This window comes from Populus euphratica, unplaced genomic scaffold (genome assembly GCF_000495115.2).
Source record: "Populus euphratica unplaced genomic scaffold, PopEup_1.0 scaffold289.1, whole genome shotgun sequence".
In the NCBI taxonomy this organism is placed as follows: domain Eukaryota; kingdom Viridiplantae; phylum Streptophyta; class Magnoliopsida; order Malpighiales; family Salicaceae; genus Populus; species Populus euphratica.
Window position 1 is genome coordinate 24109 of NW_011500167.1, and position 17351 is coordinate 41459.

Below are 17351 nucleotides of genomic sequence, written 5' to 3' on the forward strand. Positions count from 1 at the left end.
TATAAAAAAACCAAATAAAAATATTAATTTAATTTTTTTTAAAAAAATATTTAAAACATAAAAGCAAGTAGCCTTGTGAAACTTAGGCCAGGCCCGAGTCAACCCTATCCCAGATCGTCGACCTATGAGGCGGGTTTAGTTAGTAACGAGGCACTTGCCTATGCTCCTAATTCTAAAAATATCTTGAAAACTTGTCTAACCCACATTAAACCGAACCAAAGCCAGTGGTCCAGGGAGGGCAGCAAATGACCATAACTATCATAAACTACAAACTCCTGCCTTTTTGTCTCTGCAAATCCGATCCATCCATCGACACCACCACCATGAGCAACGTTGCAACTAAAGTCGCAGTTGTTGGAGGTGGAAGTAAGTATATGTCTCTCTCCTCCGTCTTTATTTCTCCTGTTTGTGACATGCACTATATGTTTAGATTTTGAGAATATTGCTGACTGAAATGGAATGAATGCGGCAGTATCAGGAGCAGTATGTGCATCAACACTAGCAAAGAATGGAATCTCTGTGACGCTCTTCGAGTCTGCTCGAGGCCCTGGTGGCCGCATGTCTCAAAGAAGGTGATCTCTTCTTTATATCTTCTTCTTTCTCTTTCATTTGGTTTATTTTTGGTATTTTTTACATTTTCTTGAATTGAACAAGGAAAAAAAAGTAATTAGCTTACCTATAATGAACTTTCTTTAATTATGATTACTTAAGTCATTTGCAACAATGTATGAAATGGGTTTTTGTTTTTGGGTCTTATGGGTGGCTTAAACATTGTAAGGAGACATTAGAACTTGATCATAGCATACCAAGATCATTACATTTTGCGTAATGTGAGAAGAAAGAAGTGCCCTTTTGGAGTACTTACATTATATTACTAGAATTTATAGTGCTAATCAAGAAGTAGTGTATGGTTTGGCGTGTGTTGAAAAAATGTAACTTGATACTCGTTATAATAGAGAAATATCTGAAGATGGCAAGGAGCTATTGTTCGATCATGGTGCTCCATTTTTTAGTGTGAGCAACAGTGATGTCTTGAGGCTTGTTCATGAATGGGAATCTAAAGGTCTTGTTGAAGAATGGAAAGAGAATTTTGGTTCTTTTGATTGCATCTCCAAGAAATTTCTTGACATTGAACAGGTTTATGACCATCCCTTTCCCAGTATATGTAACATGCTATTCTTGTTCAAGCACATGCCTGGTACCATCAATTGCATGTTCGCTGATTACTGATCATAGATTTTGGGCCTCGGCATTATACATCCTTGATGCTGGTGTCCCATATGATCAGTAAATGCTGGTGCCTGTATTCAAGTTAAGGCTTTTGACGTCATCCCTTTAGAAAATTTCTTTTCATATAAACTTAGCTTTCATTCATCTTGAATTCTTCATCTTTTCTGCCAGATTTTGTAAAGTGAATGACATTTTTCATTTGTATTCACTTGTTCTCAACCATAATACAATCCACCGGGCTCTATCTATCCTGCAACTGAATATATAATTTGGAGACAAATGAAAATGTCATTAACTTTGGGGAGGTTTGTTTTGTTTAACATTTTACAAATACATGCAGAAATTGGATGCATGATTGTAAAAAAAAGAGATTGATACTTTCACTTGTCATATCTTCTTATTCATATGAAGTATCTTTAATGCCAATTTCATGTAGGTAGCACCAAACAAGAAATATGTTGGCACACCAGGCATGAATTCTGTCTGTAAAGCATTATGCAATGAGACTGGTATGTAGTATCTTGCCACATTTTGCTGGGAATATTTCGTGGCTGAGGTTAAAAATAAATCTTGAAAAATTGCTGCCTCCCCTTTCACATATTTTCAGGAGTGGAAAGTAAGTTTGGTGTTAGTATTGGGAGGTTGGAGTGTTTAGATGATGAAAAATGGTCTCTGACGGGTTTGGATGGTCAAAATCTTGGTCGTTTTAGTGGAGTGGTTGTGTCTGACAAAAGCATAGCTTCTCCAAGATTTACAGATGTGACAGGACGTCCACCACCTCTTGGTATGATGAACCTATCACTCTCCTCCCCGGGTCTCTCAATAAACTTACTCTTATGTCTTTTAGAGTACATAAAACAAACACATTTTTATCACTGCTTTCTTTCCTTTCCCCTCATTTTATTGGTTCTATTCCGTGGCATAGAACAAAAAAAATATGTTCCTTTGGTTCTATTCCGTGGCATAAAGCATTTGATGTTACATAAATCATACAGTGGTTATCTTTCCTTCCTTTCTCTATCTTATTGGAGCCATTGTCTGTGCGGAAAAGCCTGAGTTAATATCTCAACCATTAGTTGAAGAGCCTGAGTTTTTCATTGATTCAGATTTGAGTTTGACTCCAGAGTTGGCATTGAAGTTACAGGATATTCCTGTTAGTCCATGCTTTGCTCTTATGCTAGCATTTTCGGAGCCCTTGTCTTCAGTAAGTCACCGATCATGTATCTCTTAACCAAGCTTGTTAATGCTTTGAAAACCTTTTCATATGCACTTTCCTCTTTTGTTGTCCTTCCTTATTTTGCTCTCACACCTCTGCTTTCTAGTTGCACCACAATTTCTATTGCATGTTTTCTTCCATCACAGCTATTCACGCAGCTTACATGTGTTCCTGATGGAATTTTGGTATCATGATTCAGATATCTGTAAAGGGCTTCTCATTTAAAAATTCTGAAATTTTAAGCTGGAGTCATTGTGACAGCAGCAAGCCTGGTCGTTCAACTGCGAGGCATGCATCTGTGTTTCCTTATTAGTGAATAACTGGAAGAGTAATCAAGTTTCTGTTTCAGGTTGCTCAGTTATATTTACTATTTTGCTTTGCTGTGCAGTGAACGATGGGTATTACATTCAACAGCAAATTATGCAAGAGGCATAATTGCTCAAACTGGCCTTCAGAAGCCTTCAAGCGCAACATTAACAAAAGTAGCTGAAGAATTATTTCAAGAATTCCAAAGCATTGGGCTCAATATCCCTCGACCATTTTTTATGAAAGCTCATAGATGGTTGGTACTTAGATTAATGCCCTATATTTTCATAGATGGTTGGTACTTAGATTAAAGCTCTGGGATCTCTGCTTTGTTCTAGTACTATGAGGCTTTGAAAATCAATGCAGTTTCCATTTTTAACTTCCCATTTCTCCAAGAGGCCTCGGAAGAAAACTTTCTGACTAGTTAAGTTAGCCTTCAAAGCCCTTTAAAAGAGACTTTAATGGTCCATGACACACACTCTCTCAGCTTGATTGAAGCAATTCTGGAAGTGAGGGTATGACTTTGTTGGAATTAGAAAGTAAACTGGGGATTTGAAAGGAAGATGCACTATCTGGCCAGATCAGTTAGCTTGTTTGAAGGCCTTTAAAGTAGTCCATGCCACTACATCTCTCAGGTTTATTTAAGAAACTGGGGAAGAGGGTATGACTTTGCTGGAATTACAAAGTAAACTAGGAATTTTGATTTGTTGGTCGGCATACTTGCAACTTTCTTAATGGCCAAAATTCATGTAGGACAGTAGAGAGGAGTGCAAAGAAGAGCATTGCTAAGGATTTTTGAAGCAAGTAGCAAGGAGAAGCAAAATTATTTATACTTAATAATCAATTGTTAATCAACAACATATAACAGGAATAAGAAACATCAAAAACCTCAAACCCAATATCAAAATAGGGATAGGAATTCCTGAACTGGAAAACTAACAGAATAGGAAATGGAATAACTTTATACCTGAAAACTACTTTAACTGCTGAATTGGGAATTTTTTTTTTTGCTAAACCTCATTAGAAGAAATAAAAATTCCAAATAATCAAGTCAGATAATAATTTCACAAGTCTTGTTCTGTTCTCCATTCTCCTCGTTTGTTTCTATGATGAATCTCGCTTCTTCCATTTATCTAATTAATTGACCAGCATGAATATAGGATTTCTCTCTTGAGATGTTATCTACTCATTTTAAGATGTTGTACAATCATTTCTCTATAGGATTTCTCTCCTCTTTCCTGAGTATTGAAAACGTTTATCCTTGTATGCAGAATGCTGATATTATCTAGAATGATAAAATTAATGATTAGCACCAACTTATCAATTTAACTCTTAAACTCAACTCTTTGTAATCAACATTCTGTTCATCCAAATCCTTTAATTTGCACTCTTCTATCTTAAACATTCTGCAGTTTCTACTGGTTGTTACTTGTTATGCATTGCTGCTAGTTGCCTGTTATCTTCACAATGTTAATGACAAGATTGACCATCAGGATTACATACTTGCATTAAAACTTGCTGGAAATTATAGATTGATTGTTAGAACTAGGGGTTAGGATTCAGTTTGTTTGGAATTGAAAATCCAGTTCTGCTGTCCCCTAATGTAAAAATTTATGATTCATGACAGCATTCAACTTCTTATGTACATAAGAAGTTGAATGCTGTCATGAATCATGAATTTTTACATTAGCACAAGTGTAAGACTTGCATGTCTGTGTTCTCTCTTTTTTAACTACTCCTTCTGGCAACTATTTTCATTCATTCTTACCGCTCTATACTGTTCACTTCATTGTTTCCATCGCTTGGTGTGTTTCCAGGGGAAGTGCTTTCCCAACCGCGAGCATAGCGAGGGAGCAGAGATGTCTTTGGGATAGGAAGAAGAGATTGGCCATCTGTGGAGATTTTTGTGTGAGTCCAAATGTCGAAGGTGCGATTCTTAGTGGCCTGGCTGCTGCTTCAAAGCTTACGGAAATGCTTAGTTGCTTATAAGTTCTGTCCTGTTCCTTTTTAGCTTTTGCTTCTTTCTTTTCTTTTCTTTTTTTCCCTCTTTCAGGTAGTTTTCTGATCATTTCATGGTCATGTAAAATACTCAACTACAATTCAATCCCACTATAATGCATGCTCTTGAAACCCATTAAAACAAACAGTGCTGAGTTCACAGCTTTACGAGTCCATAACACGTATAGATGACTCCAAGCTCTCTCTTTCCCCTCTTTTCTCCTCAGCCATGCATATCATTTTACAACAATAAGCAATAGACACAGCGAGAAAAATGAAAGCAAAAGGAAATATATGAAACGAAACACAAAATCACAATTCAACAGTGGGATATTAACATCCAAAAGGCTGTTAATTAGGGGCAGTTAGTTATTTATATATTTTCGTTTGAATGGTGTATGATCTTTATTACCCTTACAAGCAAAATTGTTAAAAGGTTGTAGCGGTAATAAAGATTTATATAACCATTAATTAACTTTAAGGTTTATAAGTTTAGTTGGGATATGCATAAATTAATTTAAATATCTACATTAATAAAAAAAATTATTAAAAAACTTATAAAGGTTATTCAGTAATTTTATATTTTTAAATTATAAATGTAAATGCTTTAAAAGTAAAAATTGTCAAGCTTTATTGGGGAAGATTTGGTGGTTTAACAATTATTAATATTATTGATTTTTTTTTTTTAAAAAAAAGAAGCTGAATGAGGTGTTGTACCGTTAGGGGCAGTTAGTTATTTATATATTTTCATTTGAATGCTGTATGATCTTTATTACCCTTACAAACAAAATTGTTAAAAGGTTGCGGCAGTAATAAAGATTTATATAATCATTAATTTTAAAGTTTTTAGTTGGATGTACATAAATTAATTTAAATATCTATATTAATAAAAAAAAATTATTAAAAAACTTATAAAAGTTATTCAGTAATTTTATATTTTTAAAGTATAAATATAAATGCTTTAAAAGTAAAAATTGTCAAGCTTTATTGGGGAAGATTTGGTGGTTTAACAATTATTAATATTATTTATTTTTTTTTTAAAAAAAAAAGCTGAATGAGGTGTTGTACCATGGTCACACGCTACCTTTCAGAGAGGAATTTAAAGTGCCTCGTCATTTTTCTGGTAATGCCGTGTGTGTACATAGAAGAATGATGGTTGAATTCCAGTGAATTTTTGCTTCTCCTCCTCTCACTTTTCTATCTATTGTTATTGCCAAAAATATAAAAGGTTTCATTTTATCATTTTTTTTTAATCAAAACTAACTCTTATTTTTCTTGGTATCTATTTGTTTTTTTAATTGAATTTTTCTTGAATTTTTCCATTTATTATTTAGTTTCTTTTAATCTTTATAACAAATTTAATTCTCATTTTTTTTATTTATATTTTTTATTCTAATTGAATTTTATTTTTAATTTTATCCCTCAATATTTAATTTCATATTATTTTTATATTAAATTTATTCCCCACTTTTTTATCATGAATTCTTTTGTTTTGGATCTTTTTATTGCATTTTTTTATATCAAATTCTTTTTTTTATACTATTTTCGATCTTTTTTCTAATTGAATTTTTTTTATTTTTACTTTTATCCCTCTATATTTAATTTATATTATTTTTATATCAAATTTAGTCCATATTCTTTTTTATTATGAATTCTTTTATTTTTGATTTTTTATTATATTTTTTTAAAATTTCATCCTTTAATCTTTTATTAATTTAGAATTTTGATGAGTTATTTTTTAAGGTTTGTCTTCAATGGTTAATCCTAGACTTATGACAAGAGTTACATATTTCAAAAGTTACATAAGTTGACTTAATTTAGTTTTTTTAGGTCTTTAATTTTTTAATTTTTTTCTTAAAGATTTGATTTATTATAAATTAACTTTATATTTTTATTTTTATTTTTTTAATAGGGTTATCTTAATCTCTTGTTTAGGGTTATGAGATTGTGAGTTAACTTGAGTTGGTTCGGATTTTTTTTTTGTTTTTTAATTAATTTTTTTTATTTTCTCCTATTAACATGTATTAAGTTTTTTTTTTTTTTAACAATTGAAATTCAAGATATTATTCACTTTGTTTTCAACGGCATTATATTTTTTTACATTTTTAATTTTTTTATTATTGTTATATTTTTATTTATATTATTTAAATTAATTAATTTTATTAAATCCAATTAAATTAATAATTAAAATATCATTTTTGTTTTTTTTTTAGAAACATCTTCGTCGCTTTAGCATTCTGAATTGTTTTCATAAAAAATTTGTGCATTCTATCTATGTATAATTGAATGTTAATAGTTGAGAATATTTATATTACTTAGTGGCAGAGTTAAAAAAATTTAAATGAAGGGATAAATTATTAACAAATACTTAATATTAATATTATATAAACATATGTTATATACAGAAAAATTAATTTGAAATACATGTACTAACTTATGTCAAGTAAAATTAATTTAAGAATATTTTTAAAATAAAAAATTTACATTCTAATTATTCTATGGAGTTTTTATATTTTAAAACTATTTCATAATAACTTTATTCTTAATTTTACTAAAGAAATTCTTTCTAAATATATATAATTAAACTTTCATTTATTTATTTCAAAATCTTCCACGGATTAGTGAAATTATTGACAACAATTCTTTTTTGACTTGTTGTTTTAGACAAGTGGGTTAAATATAAATATTAATATATTTTTTAATTTTTTTATTGTGCCTCTTATTTTTTGAGTTGTTCATTACTTCATTTTTAATCACTAGTAAGTTGATCACCATCATTTTTCATGTGAAATTCATTACAAAATATATATTAATTCATCAAAATTTATTTCAATTTATATTCATATGCATATAATATTTATTCATGTACATATTAATTTAATAAATCTATAAATTATCATAAAGTCTAAAATTTTTAATAACTAATTATTAATAAATAAAACTAAAATTTGATAATGGAATAAATAGAAAAAATAAAGGAAACTCACCTAAAATATTAAGCATAAAGCATAAAAAATTATTTACTAAACTAATAATCACCACCCATTATTATTATCTAGGGTTAGTAGCCCGACCACACAGTTAAGAAGAAAAAACGAGAGATTGTGAAGAAAAAGAAGAAGAGAGAGAAGCAGAAGCTAAGTCAGCAATGGCAGCCTCAGTAATGGCTTCATTGGGCCTGAAACCATCTCCTTTCACAGTTGAGAAATCTTCAGTAAGAGGCCTCCCAACACTTTCAAGGAGGTCTTTCAAGATTGAAGCCAGTGGTGGCAAGAAGATCAAGACTGATACGCCTTATGGTCTGTTTCTCCATCTTCATAAATACATTTTACTCTTACAGTCATACTGTTTTCATGTGATGGGCTTGCATGCACAAACATAAATGTAGATGTTGAACACGCAAGATTTTAATGCAGTTTCTCTGATTTGGGTCCCCTATAGTCGAAGCTGACCAGGGAGAGATAGTTAGCTAGTGTAAATGGAAAGTTTCTCAGAAGGGCCCGAACTGATCTTCCTCTCCAATTCTGGAAAAAAAAAGTTTGTGACAAGTGCATGAACAGAAAGTGAAATGAAAAGTAACAAAACAACAAATTAATTAATCATTGATTAATAGTAGAGTAATTTAAAATAATGGTATGATAGCAATTTGATCTCAATAATTTTGTTTCCTTGTTCCTTATCCTGTTTACAGACAAGTACGAGTCCCTTTCCTTCTCCTCTCCCTCTCTCATCCCACACTAATATAATTTACAAAAATGTAGTAATTAATTAATATTTTCTCTTCGTGGATCTTTTATTCTCTTGATTTTCATTTCCTTAATTATTTTCTTCATTTCTTTAGACTATAATAGAGTTGGATCTTGTCTAGACTGCTGCTTATTGTAGCATTTAAACTGCCCATGTTACATGTTGAACAATCCAAGAAGCTAAGTTATTTTCCTGTTGATTTTAGAAGGAGAAGAGATTTTGTGAAGAAGTTAGAGTTTCATTTTTGTTATACAGGAACTGGTGGTGGCATGAACCTCAGGGATGGGGTAGATGCATCTGGAAGGAAGCCCACGGTGAGTGTGTAGTGCTTTAATTTGCTTGCAAGGTTATGCTGGCTTGTTTTATTTACTCTTTAATATATATTCCAACTTCTTGTCTGCTCTTTTCCAGCATCAAGTTTGGTTGTTGTCTCCAAATAAAAAAAAAATAGTTGAAATATCCTTCTTGTTTTGGAATGATAGAAATCTATAATACAAAACTATCTAGAGATATATTTATTTTTATGACTCAGTATTTATTTTTTAACTAAATACGTTTTCATCTCTAATATATATATATATATATATATATATATTTACTTTATGGAATATTAACCAAACACAACATGTAATAGCAGCCTAAGAAATCATATAACATATACGAATGTGTTGATATCTTCACTGTAGTACTAAATAATGTAAACCTTTGCAAACCAGAAGGGAATATATCTAGGAATAAAAATCGTTGGAGAATTTATTTTTTTTATTATTATTAAAGACCAGCACGTATCTTAATTAATTTTATAAATTTTAAAATTAATAATTATATAACTCTTTAGTAATTTTAAATTTATAAAACTCGAATTGATATTTTTTTAATTAATTGAGCTATATCCTTTAAGGTTACATTGGAGAATTTTTAGTTGGACTGTGAGCAGGTGTAGACTATTAATGGAGGATATATGCCATACCGAATCACTTCGACTGATGAAATGATTTTTTGAAAATCTCTATAGGCATCCTCTGCAGTTGCGCGTTGTATTGTTTTTACTGAAAGCTTACGAGCGATTAACATCATAATCTTTAAACTTGATCCTGTAGGGGAAGGGCGTGTACCAATTTGTCGACAAATATGGTGCTAATGTGGATGGCTACAGCCCCATCTACAACACTGATGAATGGTCCCCAAGTGGCGATGTCTATGCTGGGGGTAAGTTACTCTATGCATTTTCAGAACTATATATCCATGCTGCAAGAAAAAAGAACATCAATTTCTGTATTAGATATTGATTTCCCTGTCTCTGAGTTCAATGTAATTGTTAATGAAATGAATAATGTAATAATATTTGCAGGTAAGACTGGCTTGCTAATCTGGGCTGTTACCCTAGCTGGCATACTTGCTGGAGGTGTACTTCTTGTTTACAGCACAAGTGCTTTGGCACAGTAGACTTGTGCTTTTCTAAATTATAGCAATGTATCATATAGCCTGTCCAATTCATTGTCCAGAAACAAAAAAATCTCCCCCCTTGTGAATCCCTAAGTGTAATTTTGTGCTCCCTTGGATTTGAATTTCAATGGAGTACAACTAGTAGTAAATTTTCATATAAATTTCCCTTATTATTATTATTATTATTATTATTATTTCCTGTTATTGTTTGTTTATTTGAGATCATATTGTTTCATTCTTTTATCACACCCCACCAAGCCCTAGGTTCCAATTTAGGACCTCTTGTATTGAAATGCATAGCAGTGATGATGTGCTGATGGCGGCAGCTGCTGTCGTGATAGTGGCTGTGATGGTGGCAGTGATGATGCCTTGATTTAGCTGACAGGTCCTGCTATAATATTCGAAGAGTATATTCTCATTCTGGGATACTACACCATACAATATATTCTTAAATACAGTAACATGGAAGGTTGTAGATAATCTCTGAATATTGATCCATTCCAAGCCAATGGTCCTACTCCAGCAGTCCTGTAATCAGGTGGGGCAGAGGATTTGAACTCCTAGACCACCTGGTTTGCAGCACCTGGCCATCTTGATATTGTTAGCAATATCATATCCAGATTTCATCCACATAAGCAATGCCAGGTGTGAACATGCACGATACTGATCATGCTATCACTTCCAATATCCAGTAAGTATTTTATTGGAGACAGACCAGCAAGTTGGAGATCACAAGAAGCAGGCAGAAAGGAGATTAAGCAAAATAAAACACCAGTAATTAATTATGGCAACCAGCTCGGTTATGGCTTCATCAATCAGCCTGAAACCATCTCCTTTTACAGTCAAGAAACCTTCTTCAGTGAGAGGGCTCCCGACTCTTGCAAGGAGATCATCTTTCAAAGTTGAGGCTAGTCGTACGAGGAAGACCAAGACTGATCAGCCTTATGGTCTGTTGCTTCATTGTTTAATATTTGTCCATAGAAATACATATATAATTTTCTAGATTCACCGACAATTTTCTTCATTTTTGCTGTGGCATTTAGTTCTTGTCTGGAGAAAGAAGAGACGAAGATAATATAAATAGATGAAACACGTCTATATATTTCATATTTTAAAAAGACAGAGATTCCCTCGAAAACCATCATAGAAATAAATTTATTTTATGTTTTTTTTAGTTTTTTTAATAAAAAATATTGCTGTTATAATTATTATTTTTTTTCTATTCTGAGATAAGCAAGCGCTAAATATTTTCTTCAAATTTATTCAACGAAAAGGCATACACCACATATACAAATAGGATCTTTATTAATTTATAGAATGAAATACATGCAGGCTGCTAGTCTTTCTATGTTATTCAATAAAAATTCTTTCATAAAATCAGTCTCTTAAAAAATATTAATGTATTATTTGTTGAGTTGATGAGTTTTGGATTTGTTATACAGGAATCAATGGTGGCATGGACTTGAGGGAAGAGGTTGATGCCCCTGGGAGGAAGGGCAAGGTAATTTAATGTTCTTTCTAGTTAAAATGCTTGAAATAAACGTTAATGCATGATACTCGATATTACTAGGGTAAGTTAATTTGGCCTCCTGTTACTGTTTTCTCTTTAGAAATTGTTTTGTCTCTTGAATTATAATATTTATACTATATATAATATATATTTAGTAAAATAAGTTTTTTTTTAAAAAAAAGATTATGTGTAAATAATTTGACAATATTCATTAAATTTAAAAGTTAATCTAACTAGAGGCATTATTGCATGGAATTATCATGAATTTTTATGCATGGAACTGCTTTTAAAAGGGATTATTATACCATTGTTTATGGATAATTTGGTACCAACAGAGATTAGTTTATTAGTAATACAAATTTTAGGGTTGATTCAGGGAAAGGGAGCGTACCAATTTGTCGACAAATATGGTGCTAATGTTGATGGATACAGGTAGGCTATCAATTTGTGATCAATTCCCAGATTATTATTTTTAAAACAAATTCTGATGATAAATTATTTGAAAATGGGCGTAAATTATATGACCTGAGTTTCCTAATTTCTTCTGTGATGTTTGATGTACAGTCCTATTTACAACACTAATGATTGATCTCCGAGTGGTGATGTTTATGTTGGGGGTAAGCAACTCAAAGTACTGTTTTTTTTTTTTTTTTGACAATTTCATGATGCAACCCATTTATTTTGAAGAGAATTATCTCATATAATTCCCAGTTAAGAGCTCAATTTATTTGATTGAATAATGTGATACTTGCAGGTACTACTGGCTTGCTAATCTGGGCTGTTACCCTAGCTGGCCTTCTTGCTGGGGGAGCCCTTCTTGTTTACATCTTGTTTACAGTACAATTGCTTTGGCACAGTAGAGTTCTGCTGCTCTGATTTGCCTATTCCAAGTTCCTAAGAACTGTTTCTAGCAGCAGCGGCATCAATAATAATAATAACAATATTAATATTGTGCTGCTCCAATTTATCTAATCAGTTCCCTCTTCAATTCATCAGTACTAATATTTTTATTCAAATTATTTTTTTTATTTTTAAATTGTTTTAACATATTAATACAATTTTTTTATTTTTAAATTGTTTTAACATATTAATACAAATTTAAAAAAAATATAATAAAATATTTTTAATATAAAAAACAATTTAAAAAATAACAGCAATCACATCATCAAATACCACCTTAATCAAAAACATCTTGCAATGTGTTCCTCTAATTTTCATTTGGCATAAAGAGGTTGTTGAGTAAATAGATCAACCTGGCAAACACCATTTGCGAGTAATAGCTGTTAACATTAATTTCTCAGAACTTGTAAGAAAAACCTCCAACCCTTTCTCCCCCCTCCAGCACCCACATTTGCATGGATGATGCGTCTGCAACCAAGTGCAAGACAACACCATGCCATTTCAGTTTCTATGAGATTATGGTACAGATAAATGAAAACCGATGTCAGCCAGTTTAACCCTTTGAACTAAATGGACCAACATATTTGTGGATGCACCACCACTCAGCCTAGGCTTGACCTGGCAAGAAAGAATGTATGTTCTGTTGTGCCTTCAACTAGCCTTCCAGCCTCAGTGCAATGAGACACACAAAATTTTATAACCAGTCAAGAAATTCTGTTACATCCGCATCAAATATCATCGTAAACATTTTCATCTTGAAGAGGCAATGGCATGTTCCTCGCTTGTAGAGTGCCCATATTTACAGTTCCATCAGTCATAGTGGATCGGACTATCTGCAAACGGAAAAAAAAAAAGGAAAAAAATTACCATAATCCTCCCAATAATGGCACGCTGTAGAGACTATGAAAGATGGTATATAAAGCTCCAAGTACTTATAAAGAGGCTTTGTTCCATTTTTTTTCTCTCACGTGATTGAAAATGACAGATACACAAAAAAAATCCTGCTGCTTCACTTAAAGCAGCTTCACACCATATTAATGGATTTAAGCCGTTCAAAATGCATAAACAACCAAACCTTCTCTATTTCTTCCTGAAGATGAGGATTGTCTCTCAAGTACTGTAATGCTTTGTCTCTTCCTTGTCCCAACCTTTTTGAAAACATAAACACAAAATGATGAGCGGTGGTATTAAAGTTCCGAATAAATAAATTGATATATAAACCAACAGTACTGAACTGAAATCAACACCAAGAACCGAAAAAAGAAGTTCAGAGGCCAACCTATGATCCCCATAGCTATACCAAGAACCTTTCTTTACCACAACATCCATCATTTCAGCACAATCCAAAATGCAACCCTGACACTTAAATAAGAGTCAGAATAGATAAAACAGCTTGCAGTATTGGTGGAAATGACAATCATTATATTGCAATACCAACCAGTTGACTCACTCCCTCTCCAAATATAATTTCAAACTCGGCTTGCTTGTACGGTCTTGAGACCTGTCAAAACAGCTAATCAGAATAAAAGTTCTGTGGAAATATACTGATGATGGATGATCAAAAGGTATGGCGAGAAATCAGAGGTGGGGGGCGCAGTGTAATTGATTTACTGTAGCATGACATTTCTTGGCAAATAATGATTTCAGTGGCAAATAATGATTTCATATTGTGAAGTCTTCCCAGTGACAAGGTACAGCTCAAGGTAAACTAGTTATCCAACAGTCATGTACATGCTTGCATGGACATAACCTTCATATTCATCTATAAACCAATTCTAATCTGCAGATAATGATGCCAGTCTTCAAACATATCTTGCCACCAGCAATACGTACCTTACTCTTCTGCACTCTTACACGAACACGAACCCCTACATCTTCATCTCCTTTAACCTAAAATAATGTGAATTTCTACTCATCAGGTGTTCAAGTGTTCATATAGAATTATAGAAACTCAATAAATCATCCTTCTTTATTTCTTTACAGGCTTAAATTGGCTGAGCTTACTGATTTTATCTTCCCAGTGGAACGTATTTCAAGACGAACTGAGGCAAAAAATTTTAAAGCAATTCCTCCACTTGTCACTTCTGGATTCCCATAATATACACCAATCTAAAAAAAAAAATCCACAATTCATCAGTCACTGGGAGACAAATATAAGATACATTGATACAGAGAATAGAAGGATGTAAAAATGCCATATGAACAAACACAATAGTAATACTATTCAATCCATAGTACCTTATATCTTATTTGATTAAGGAAAATGAGTGTACAACCAGCTTTTGAAGCATTTCCTGACATTTTACGCAATGCCTGACTCATAAGGCGTGCTTGCAAACCTATTTGCTGCATCCCAATCTCACCCTGAATGTTAAGAATACAGCAAGGAATCAAAAATGGGTAAGCTCATCATTTTAATTGAAAGCTATGGCAAAGAAAAAAAACCACACACTTCAATCTCCGCTCTTGGAGTGAGAGCTGATACAGAATCAACACAGATAAGATCTACAGCACCAGACCTGCACATACGATCTGCAACTGAGATGTGCAAAGATGTTAGTCCTTATACACTGAGCATAGGTGCTTAAATTTCATAAGAATCAAAATTGTCCATTGGCCCTACTGCTATGATCATCATGTCAATTCTCTATAAAACCAAATATCCAAGAGAAGCTATATTACTTTCAAGTGCCATCTCGCCATTATCAGGTTGACAGACAATCAAATTTTCTACATCCACTCCCAACGCTTTTGAATATGCTGGATCAAATGCGTGCTCTGCATCAACAAGCATAGCATGGCCTCCAAACTTCTGTATATTTAGCACAGAAAAACTGCATCTTAGTTCCCATACAGACATGAGATACAAAAGGATGAAGAGAACAGGTAATAAAGTGCCTGCAAATCTATTTAACAGAGACTAAAAATAAGAACAAAACAACAGGCAGTAAAGAACCTGCACTTCTGCAATTGCATGGAGTGCAAGGGTGGTCTTTCCACTACTTTCTGGACCAAATATCTACACAAGAAAAATATCACACATTTATGAGCCTAATAGCATACACAATTTAATAAAAATATGTTTAGAGAATTTCTTTCAGATTAAACATAGTTCGTCACTGGACAAAACTACAGCAATTTAAAATTTAGAATTTCCCCTTTCCCAAATTAATTGATATTCAACTCTCTCTCTCTCTCTCTCTCCTATTCACTATGAAAATGATAGAGCAGTTCTAATTTACAAGGGCCTACCGACTATTTTCAGCATTGTTAGACTTCCCTGATCCTTAGCAAAAGGTTATTTAGGCAGTCCATTTGGGTCAGATCAAAATATACTATAAACGATATTGTGCTCTCATTACTAAGATCAACAGGCACACCAGATTAATTATCAAACAATCAAGTGATTGCTTCATGCATACCATGGCAAGTTTTAGCCTCACATTGAAGCTAAAGCGTGTTCAAGTCAAGAAACATGAAGCAAATCATTAGCAAAGAGAGCAAAGATAAACACAAAACAAACAAAAAGTGGATACCTCTACAATTCTCCCTTTGGGGAGACCACCACCTAACGCAAAATCAAGTGTCAAACAGCCACTGGGAAAAGTCTCGCTGCAAGAAATATGTTATAAGGTGAAGTCTACCTTCAAGTCAATATCCCAAATACAGCATGTTGGATTGCCTGATGCATCTGGCTAAAACCCATAATAAGCAATCAAACATTAATAGAACCCTCCATTCATTTTTCACGCTTCCACAAATCTGACCCTCCACAAAATGAAGGGGAATATTTCTCCAGGGAGGAAAAAATCCAAAAACACAGAAATAAAACAAATGGAACGTTATGGTAGGATGAGAACACTTACACCAATGCTCCACCAGCACTCCCCAATCTTGTAACACTCCCCTTTCCAAACGAGTTATTTATGTCATTCATCGCTGCTTCCAATGCCTTTTGCTGCACCAAACACAAATACAATACTTCCAAAATCAATTCTCTACATCATTGACCATGTAGTGCTGTTTAATAACATCCAAAAAATAAGCCTCAAAGCTGAGCTCACCCCACCCACTATAACCAAAAGAACTGAGAATAAACAACAAAATCACAAGTTCATATTGTCAGAAGTACGAAATAAGATCCTAATTTTGGCACCAAAAGCTAGTAACCTTTTAAGGACTAAAAAGTTCTAATCTAAAGAACCCTTTTAAAACAACTCAAGAATCCATTAAATAAACCAACTATCTTTGCAAGAAAACAAAAGGGTTACTTAAAATATTAACAAAAAAATAAACCCAAAACAATAACCCAACTTTAATTCCATTTAAGCAAATAAAAAGGACTGCAAGCAATAATAACCAAACCCATTTGCAAAAATAACATGAAAATTACCTTGTCAAGGAAACGGGCGTCAATGTCTGAAGAAAGAGGAGAGCCATTAACTTTGCTATCAAATTCACAGCGAATATCCTTATGTTTCTTTTTAACTGCAGCAAAATGTGAGGTTCTGAAACAAACGCGAGAGAACCGCAAGTAGAGAGGGAGGGAAGGCTGAAAAGTTATGAACTTTGAAGGGAAATGGTGGATTGTAGTGATGGGTTTTAGAATTGCCAATGAATCCATTGGAAGAAACAGTAGAGTGAAAGTTCAGAAATTTTGTTGAAATGAAGACAATAAGTTAGCAGAAGTAGAGAGGTTTTCTTTGCTTGTGGGTTTCTTACTTGTTACTGTTGGTCTCTCTACTGTTGAATATGACTGCAACTGCTGTTGTTTGTTGTTTTCTGACCTTGGCTTGTGGGTTTCTTACTTGTTACTGTTGTTCTCTCTACTGTTGAATATGATTGCAACTGCTGTTGTTTGTTGTTTTCTGTCATTGGGTTTAGGCTTTGAGTTTTGGATTTTTTTAACAAAGTACAATCCAGTCCATAACAATTTTTTTTCTGAGTAAAATATTCTTCAAGGTTAGTTAGCTAGCATCCTGAATATTCCTTTTTTTT

At 32.9% G+C, this 17351-nt stretch overlaps 3 protein-coding genes and 1 pseudogene across 3 annotated transcripts; 3 read left to right on the forward strand and 1 right to left on the reverse strand.

Annotated features, from left to right (window-relative positions):
- Window positions 1-167: 167 nt before the first annotated feature.
- Window positions 168-4959, forward strand: LOC105111256 (FAD/NAD(P)-binding oxidoreductase family protein). Its single transcript, XM_011006567.1, has 9 exons — window positions 168-366; window positions 473-572; window positions 957-1137; window positions 1667-1739; window positions 1838-2014; window positions 2337-2434; window positions 2646-2734; window positions 2835-3008; window positions 4570-4959. Exons 1-9 carry the CDS (start codon window positions 246-248, stop codon window positions 4739-4741), a joined length of 1185 nt encoding a protein of 394 aa, XP_011004869.1. The 5' UTR covers window positions 168-245; the 3' UTR covers window positions 4742-4959.
- Window positions 4960-7777: 2818 nt separating this feature from the next.
- On the forward strand, window positions 7778-10128 carry LOC105111258 (photosystem II 10 kDa polypeptide, chloroplastic). The gene is made up of 4 exons (XM_011006568.1): window positions 7778-8049; window positions 8753-8811; window positions 9598-9706; window positions 9849-10128. Exons 1-4 carry the CDS (start codon window positions 7899-7901, stop codon window positions 9941-9943), a joined length of 414 nt encoding a protein of 137 aa, XP_011004870.1. The 5' UTR covers window positions 7778-7898; the 3' UTR covers window positions 9944-10128.
- An 88-nt stretch (window positions 10129-10216) lies between these two features.
- On the forward strand, window positions 10217-12462 carry LOC105111257 (photosystem II 10 kDa polypeptide, chloroplastic-like; annotated as a pseudogene).
- A 168-nt stretch (window positions 12463-12630) lies between these two features.
- Window positions 12631-17126, reverse strand: RECA1 (recA DNA recombination family protein). The gene is made up of 13 exons (XM_011006569.1): window positions 16747-17126; window positions 16220-16311; window positions 15890-15965; window positions 15310-15372; window positions 15036-15165; window positions 14806-14891; window positions 14592-14717; window positions 14358-14462; window positions 14187-14243; window positions 13792-13854; window positions 13633-13709; window positions 13429-13501; window positions 12631-13186 (listed from the first exon to the last, which is right to left on the reverse strand). Exons 1-13 carry the CDS (start codon window positions 16975-16977, stop codon window positions 13082-13084), a joined length of 1284 nt encoding a protein of 427 aa, XP_011004871.1. The 5' UTR covers window positions 16978-17126; the 3' UTR covers window positions 12631-13081.
- Between the last annotated feature and the right edge of the window lie 225 nt (window positions 17127-17351).

What these genes read in the sequence shown, in the direction of transcription:
- RECA1 (XM_011006569.1), bottom strand. Translation starts at nt 16,977, where the DNA reads ATGGATTCATTGGCAATTCTAAAACCCATCACTACAATCCACCATTTC. An exon ending in ATGCAATTGCAGAAGTGCAG is followed by an intron (nt 15,166 to 15,309) that starts GTTCTTTACTGC and finishes CTAAATATACAG; the next exon opens with AAGTTTGGAGGCCATGCTAT. An exon ending in TTAATCAAATAAGATATAAG is followed by an intron (nt 14,463 to 14,591) that starts GTACTATGGATT and finishes TTTTTTTTTTAG; the next exon opens with ATTGGTGTATATTATGGGAA.
- LOC105111258 (XM_011006568.1), top strand. Translation starts at nt 7,899, where the DNA reads ATGGCAGCCTCAGTAATGGCTTCATTGGGCCTGAAACCATCTCCTTTC. An exon ending in CATCTGGAAGGAAGCCCACG is followed by an intron (nt 8,812 to 9,597) that starts GTGAGTGTGTAG and finishes TTGATCCTGTAG; the next exon opens with GGGAAGGGCGTGTACCAATT. An exon ending in TGGCGATGTCTATGCTGGGG is followed by an intron (nt 9,707 to 9,848) that starts GTAAGTTACTCT and finishes TAATATTTGCAG; the next exon opens with GTAAGACTGGCTTGCTAATC.
- LOC105111256 (XM_011006567.1), top strand. Translation starts at nt 246, where the DNA reads ATGACCATAACTATCATAAACTACAAACTCCTGCCTTTTTGTCTCTGC. An exon ending in CGCAGTTGTTGGAGGTGGAA is followed by an intron (nt 367 to 472) that starts GTAAGTATATGT and finishes TGAATGCGGCAG; the next exon opens with TATCAGGAGCAGTATGTGCA. An exon ending in AATTTCTTGACATTGAACAG is followed by an intron (nt 1,138 to 1,666) that starts GTTTATGACCAT and finishes AATTTCATGTAG; the next exon opens with GTAGCACCAAACAAGAAATA.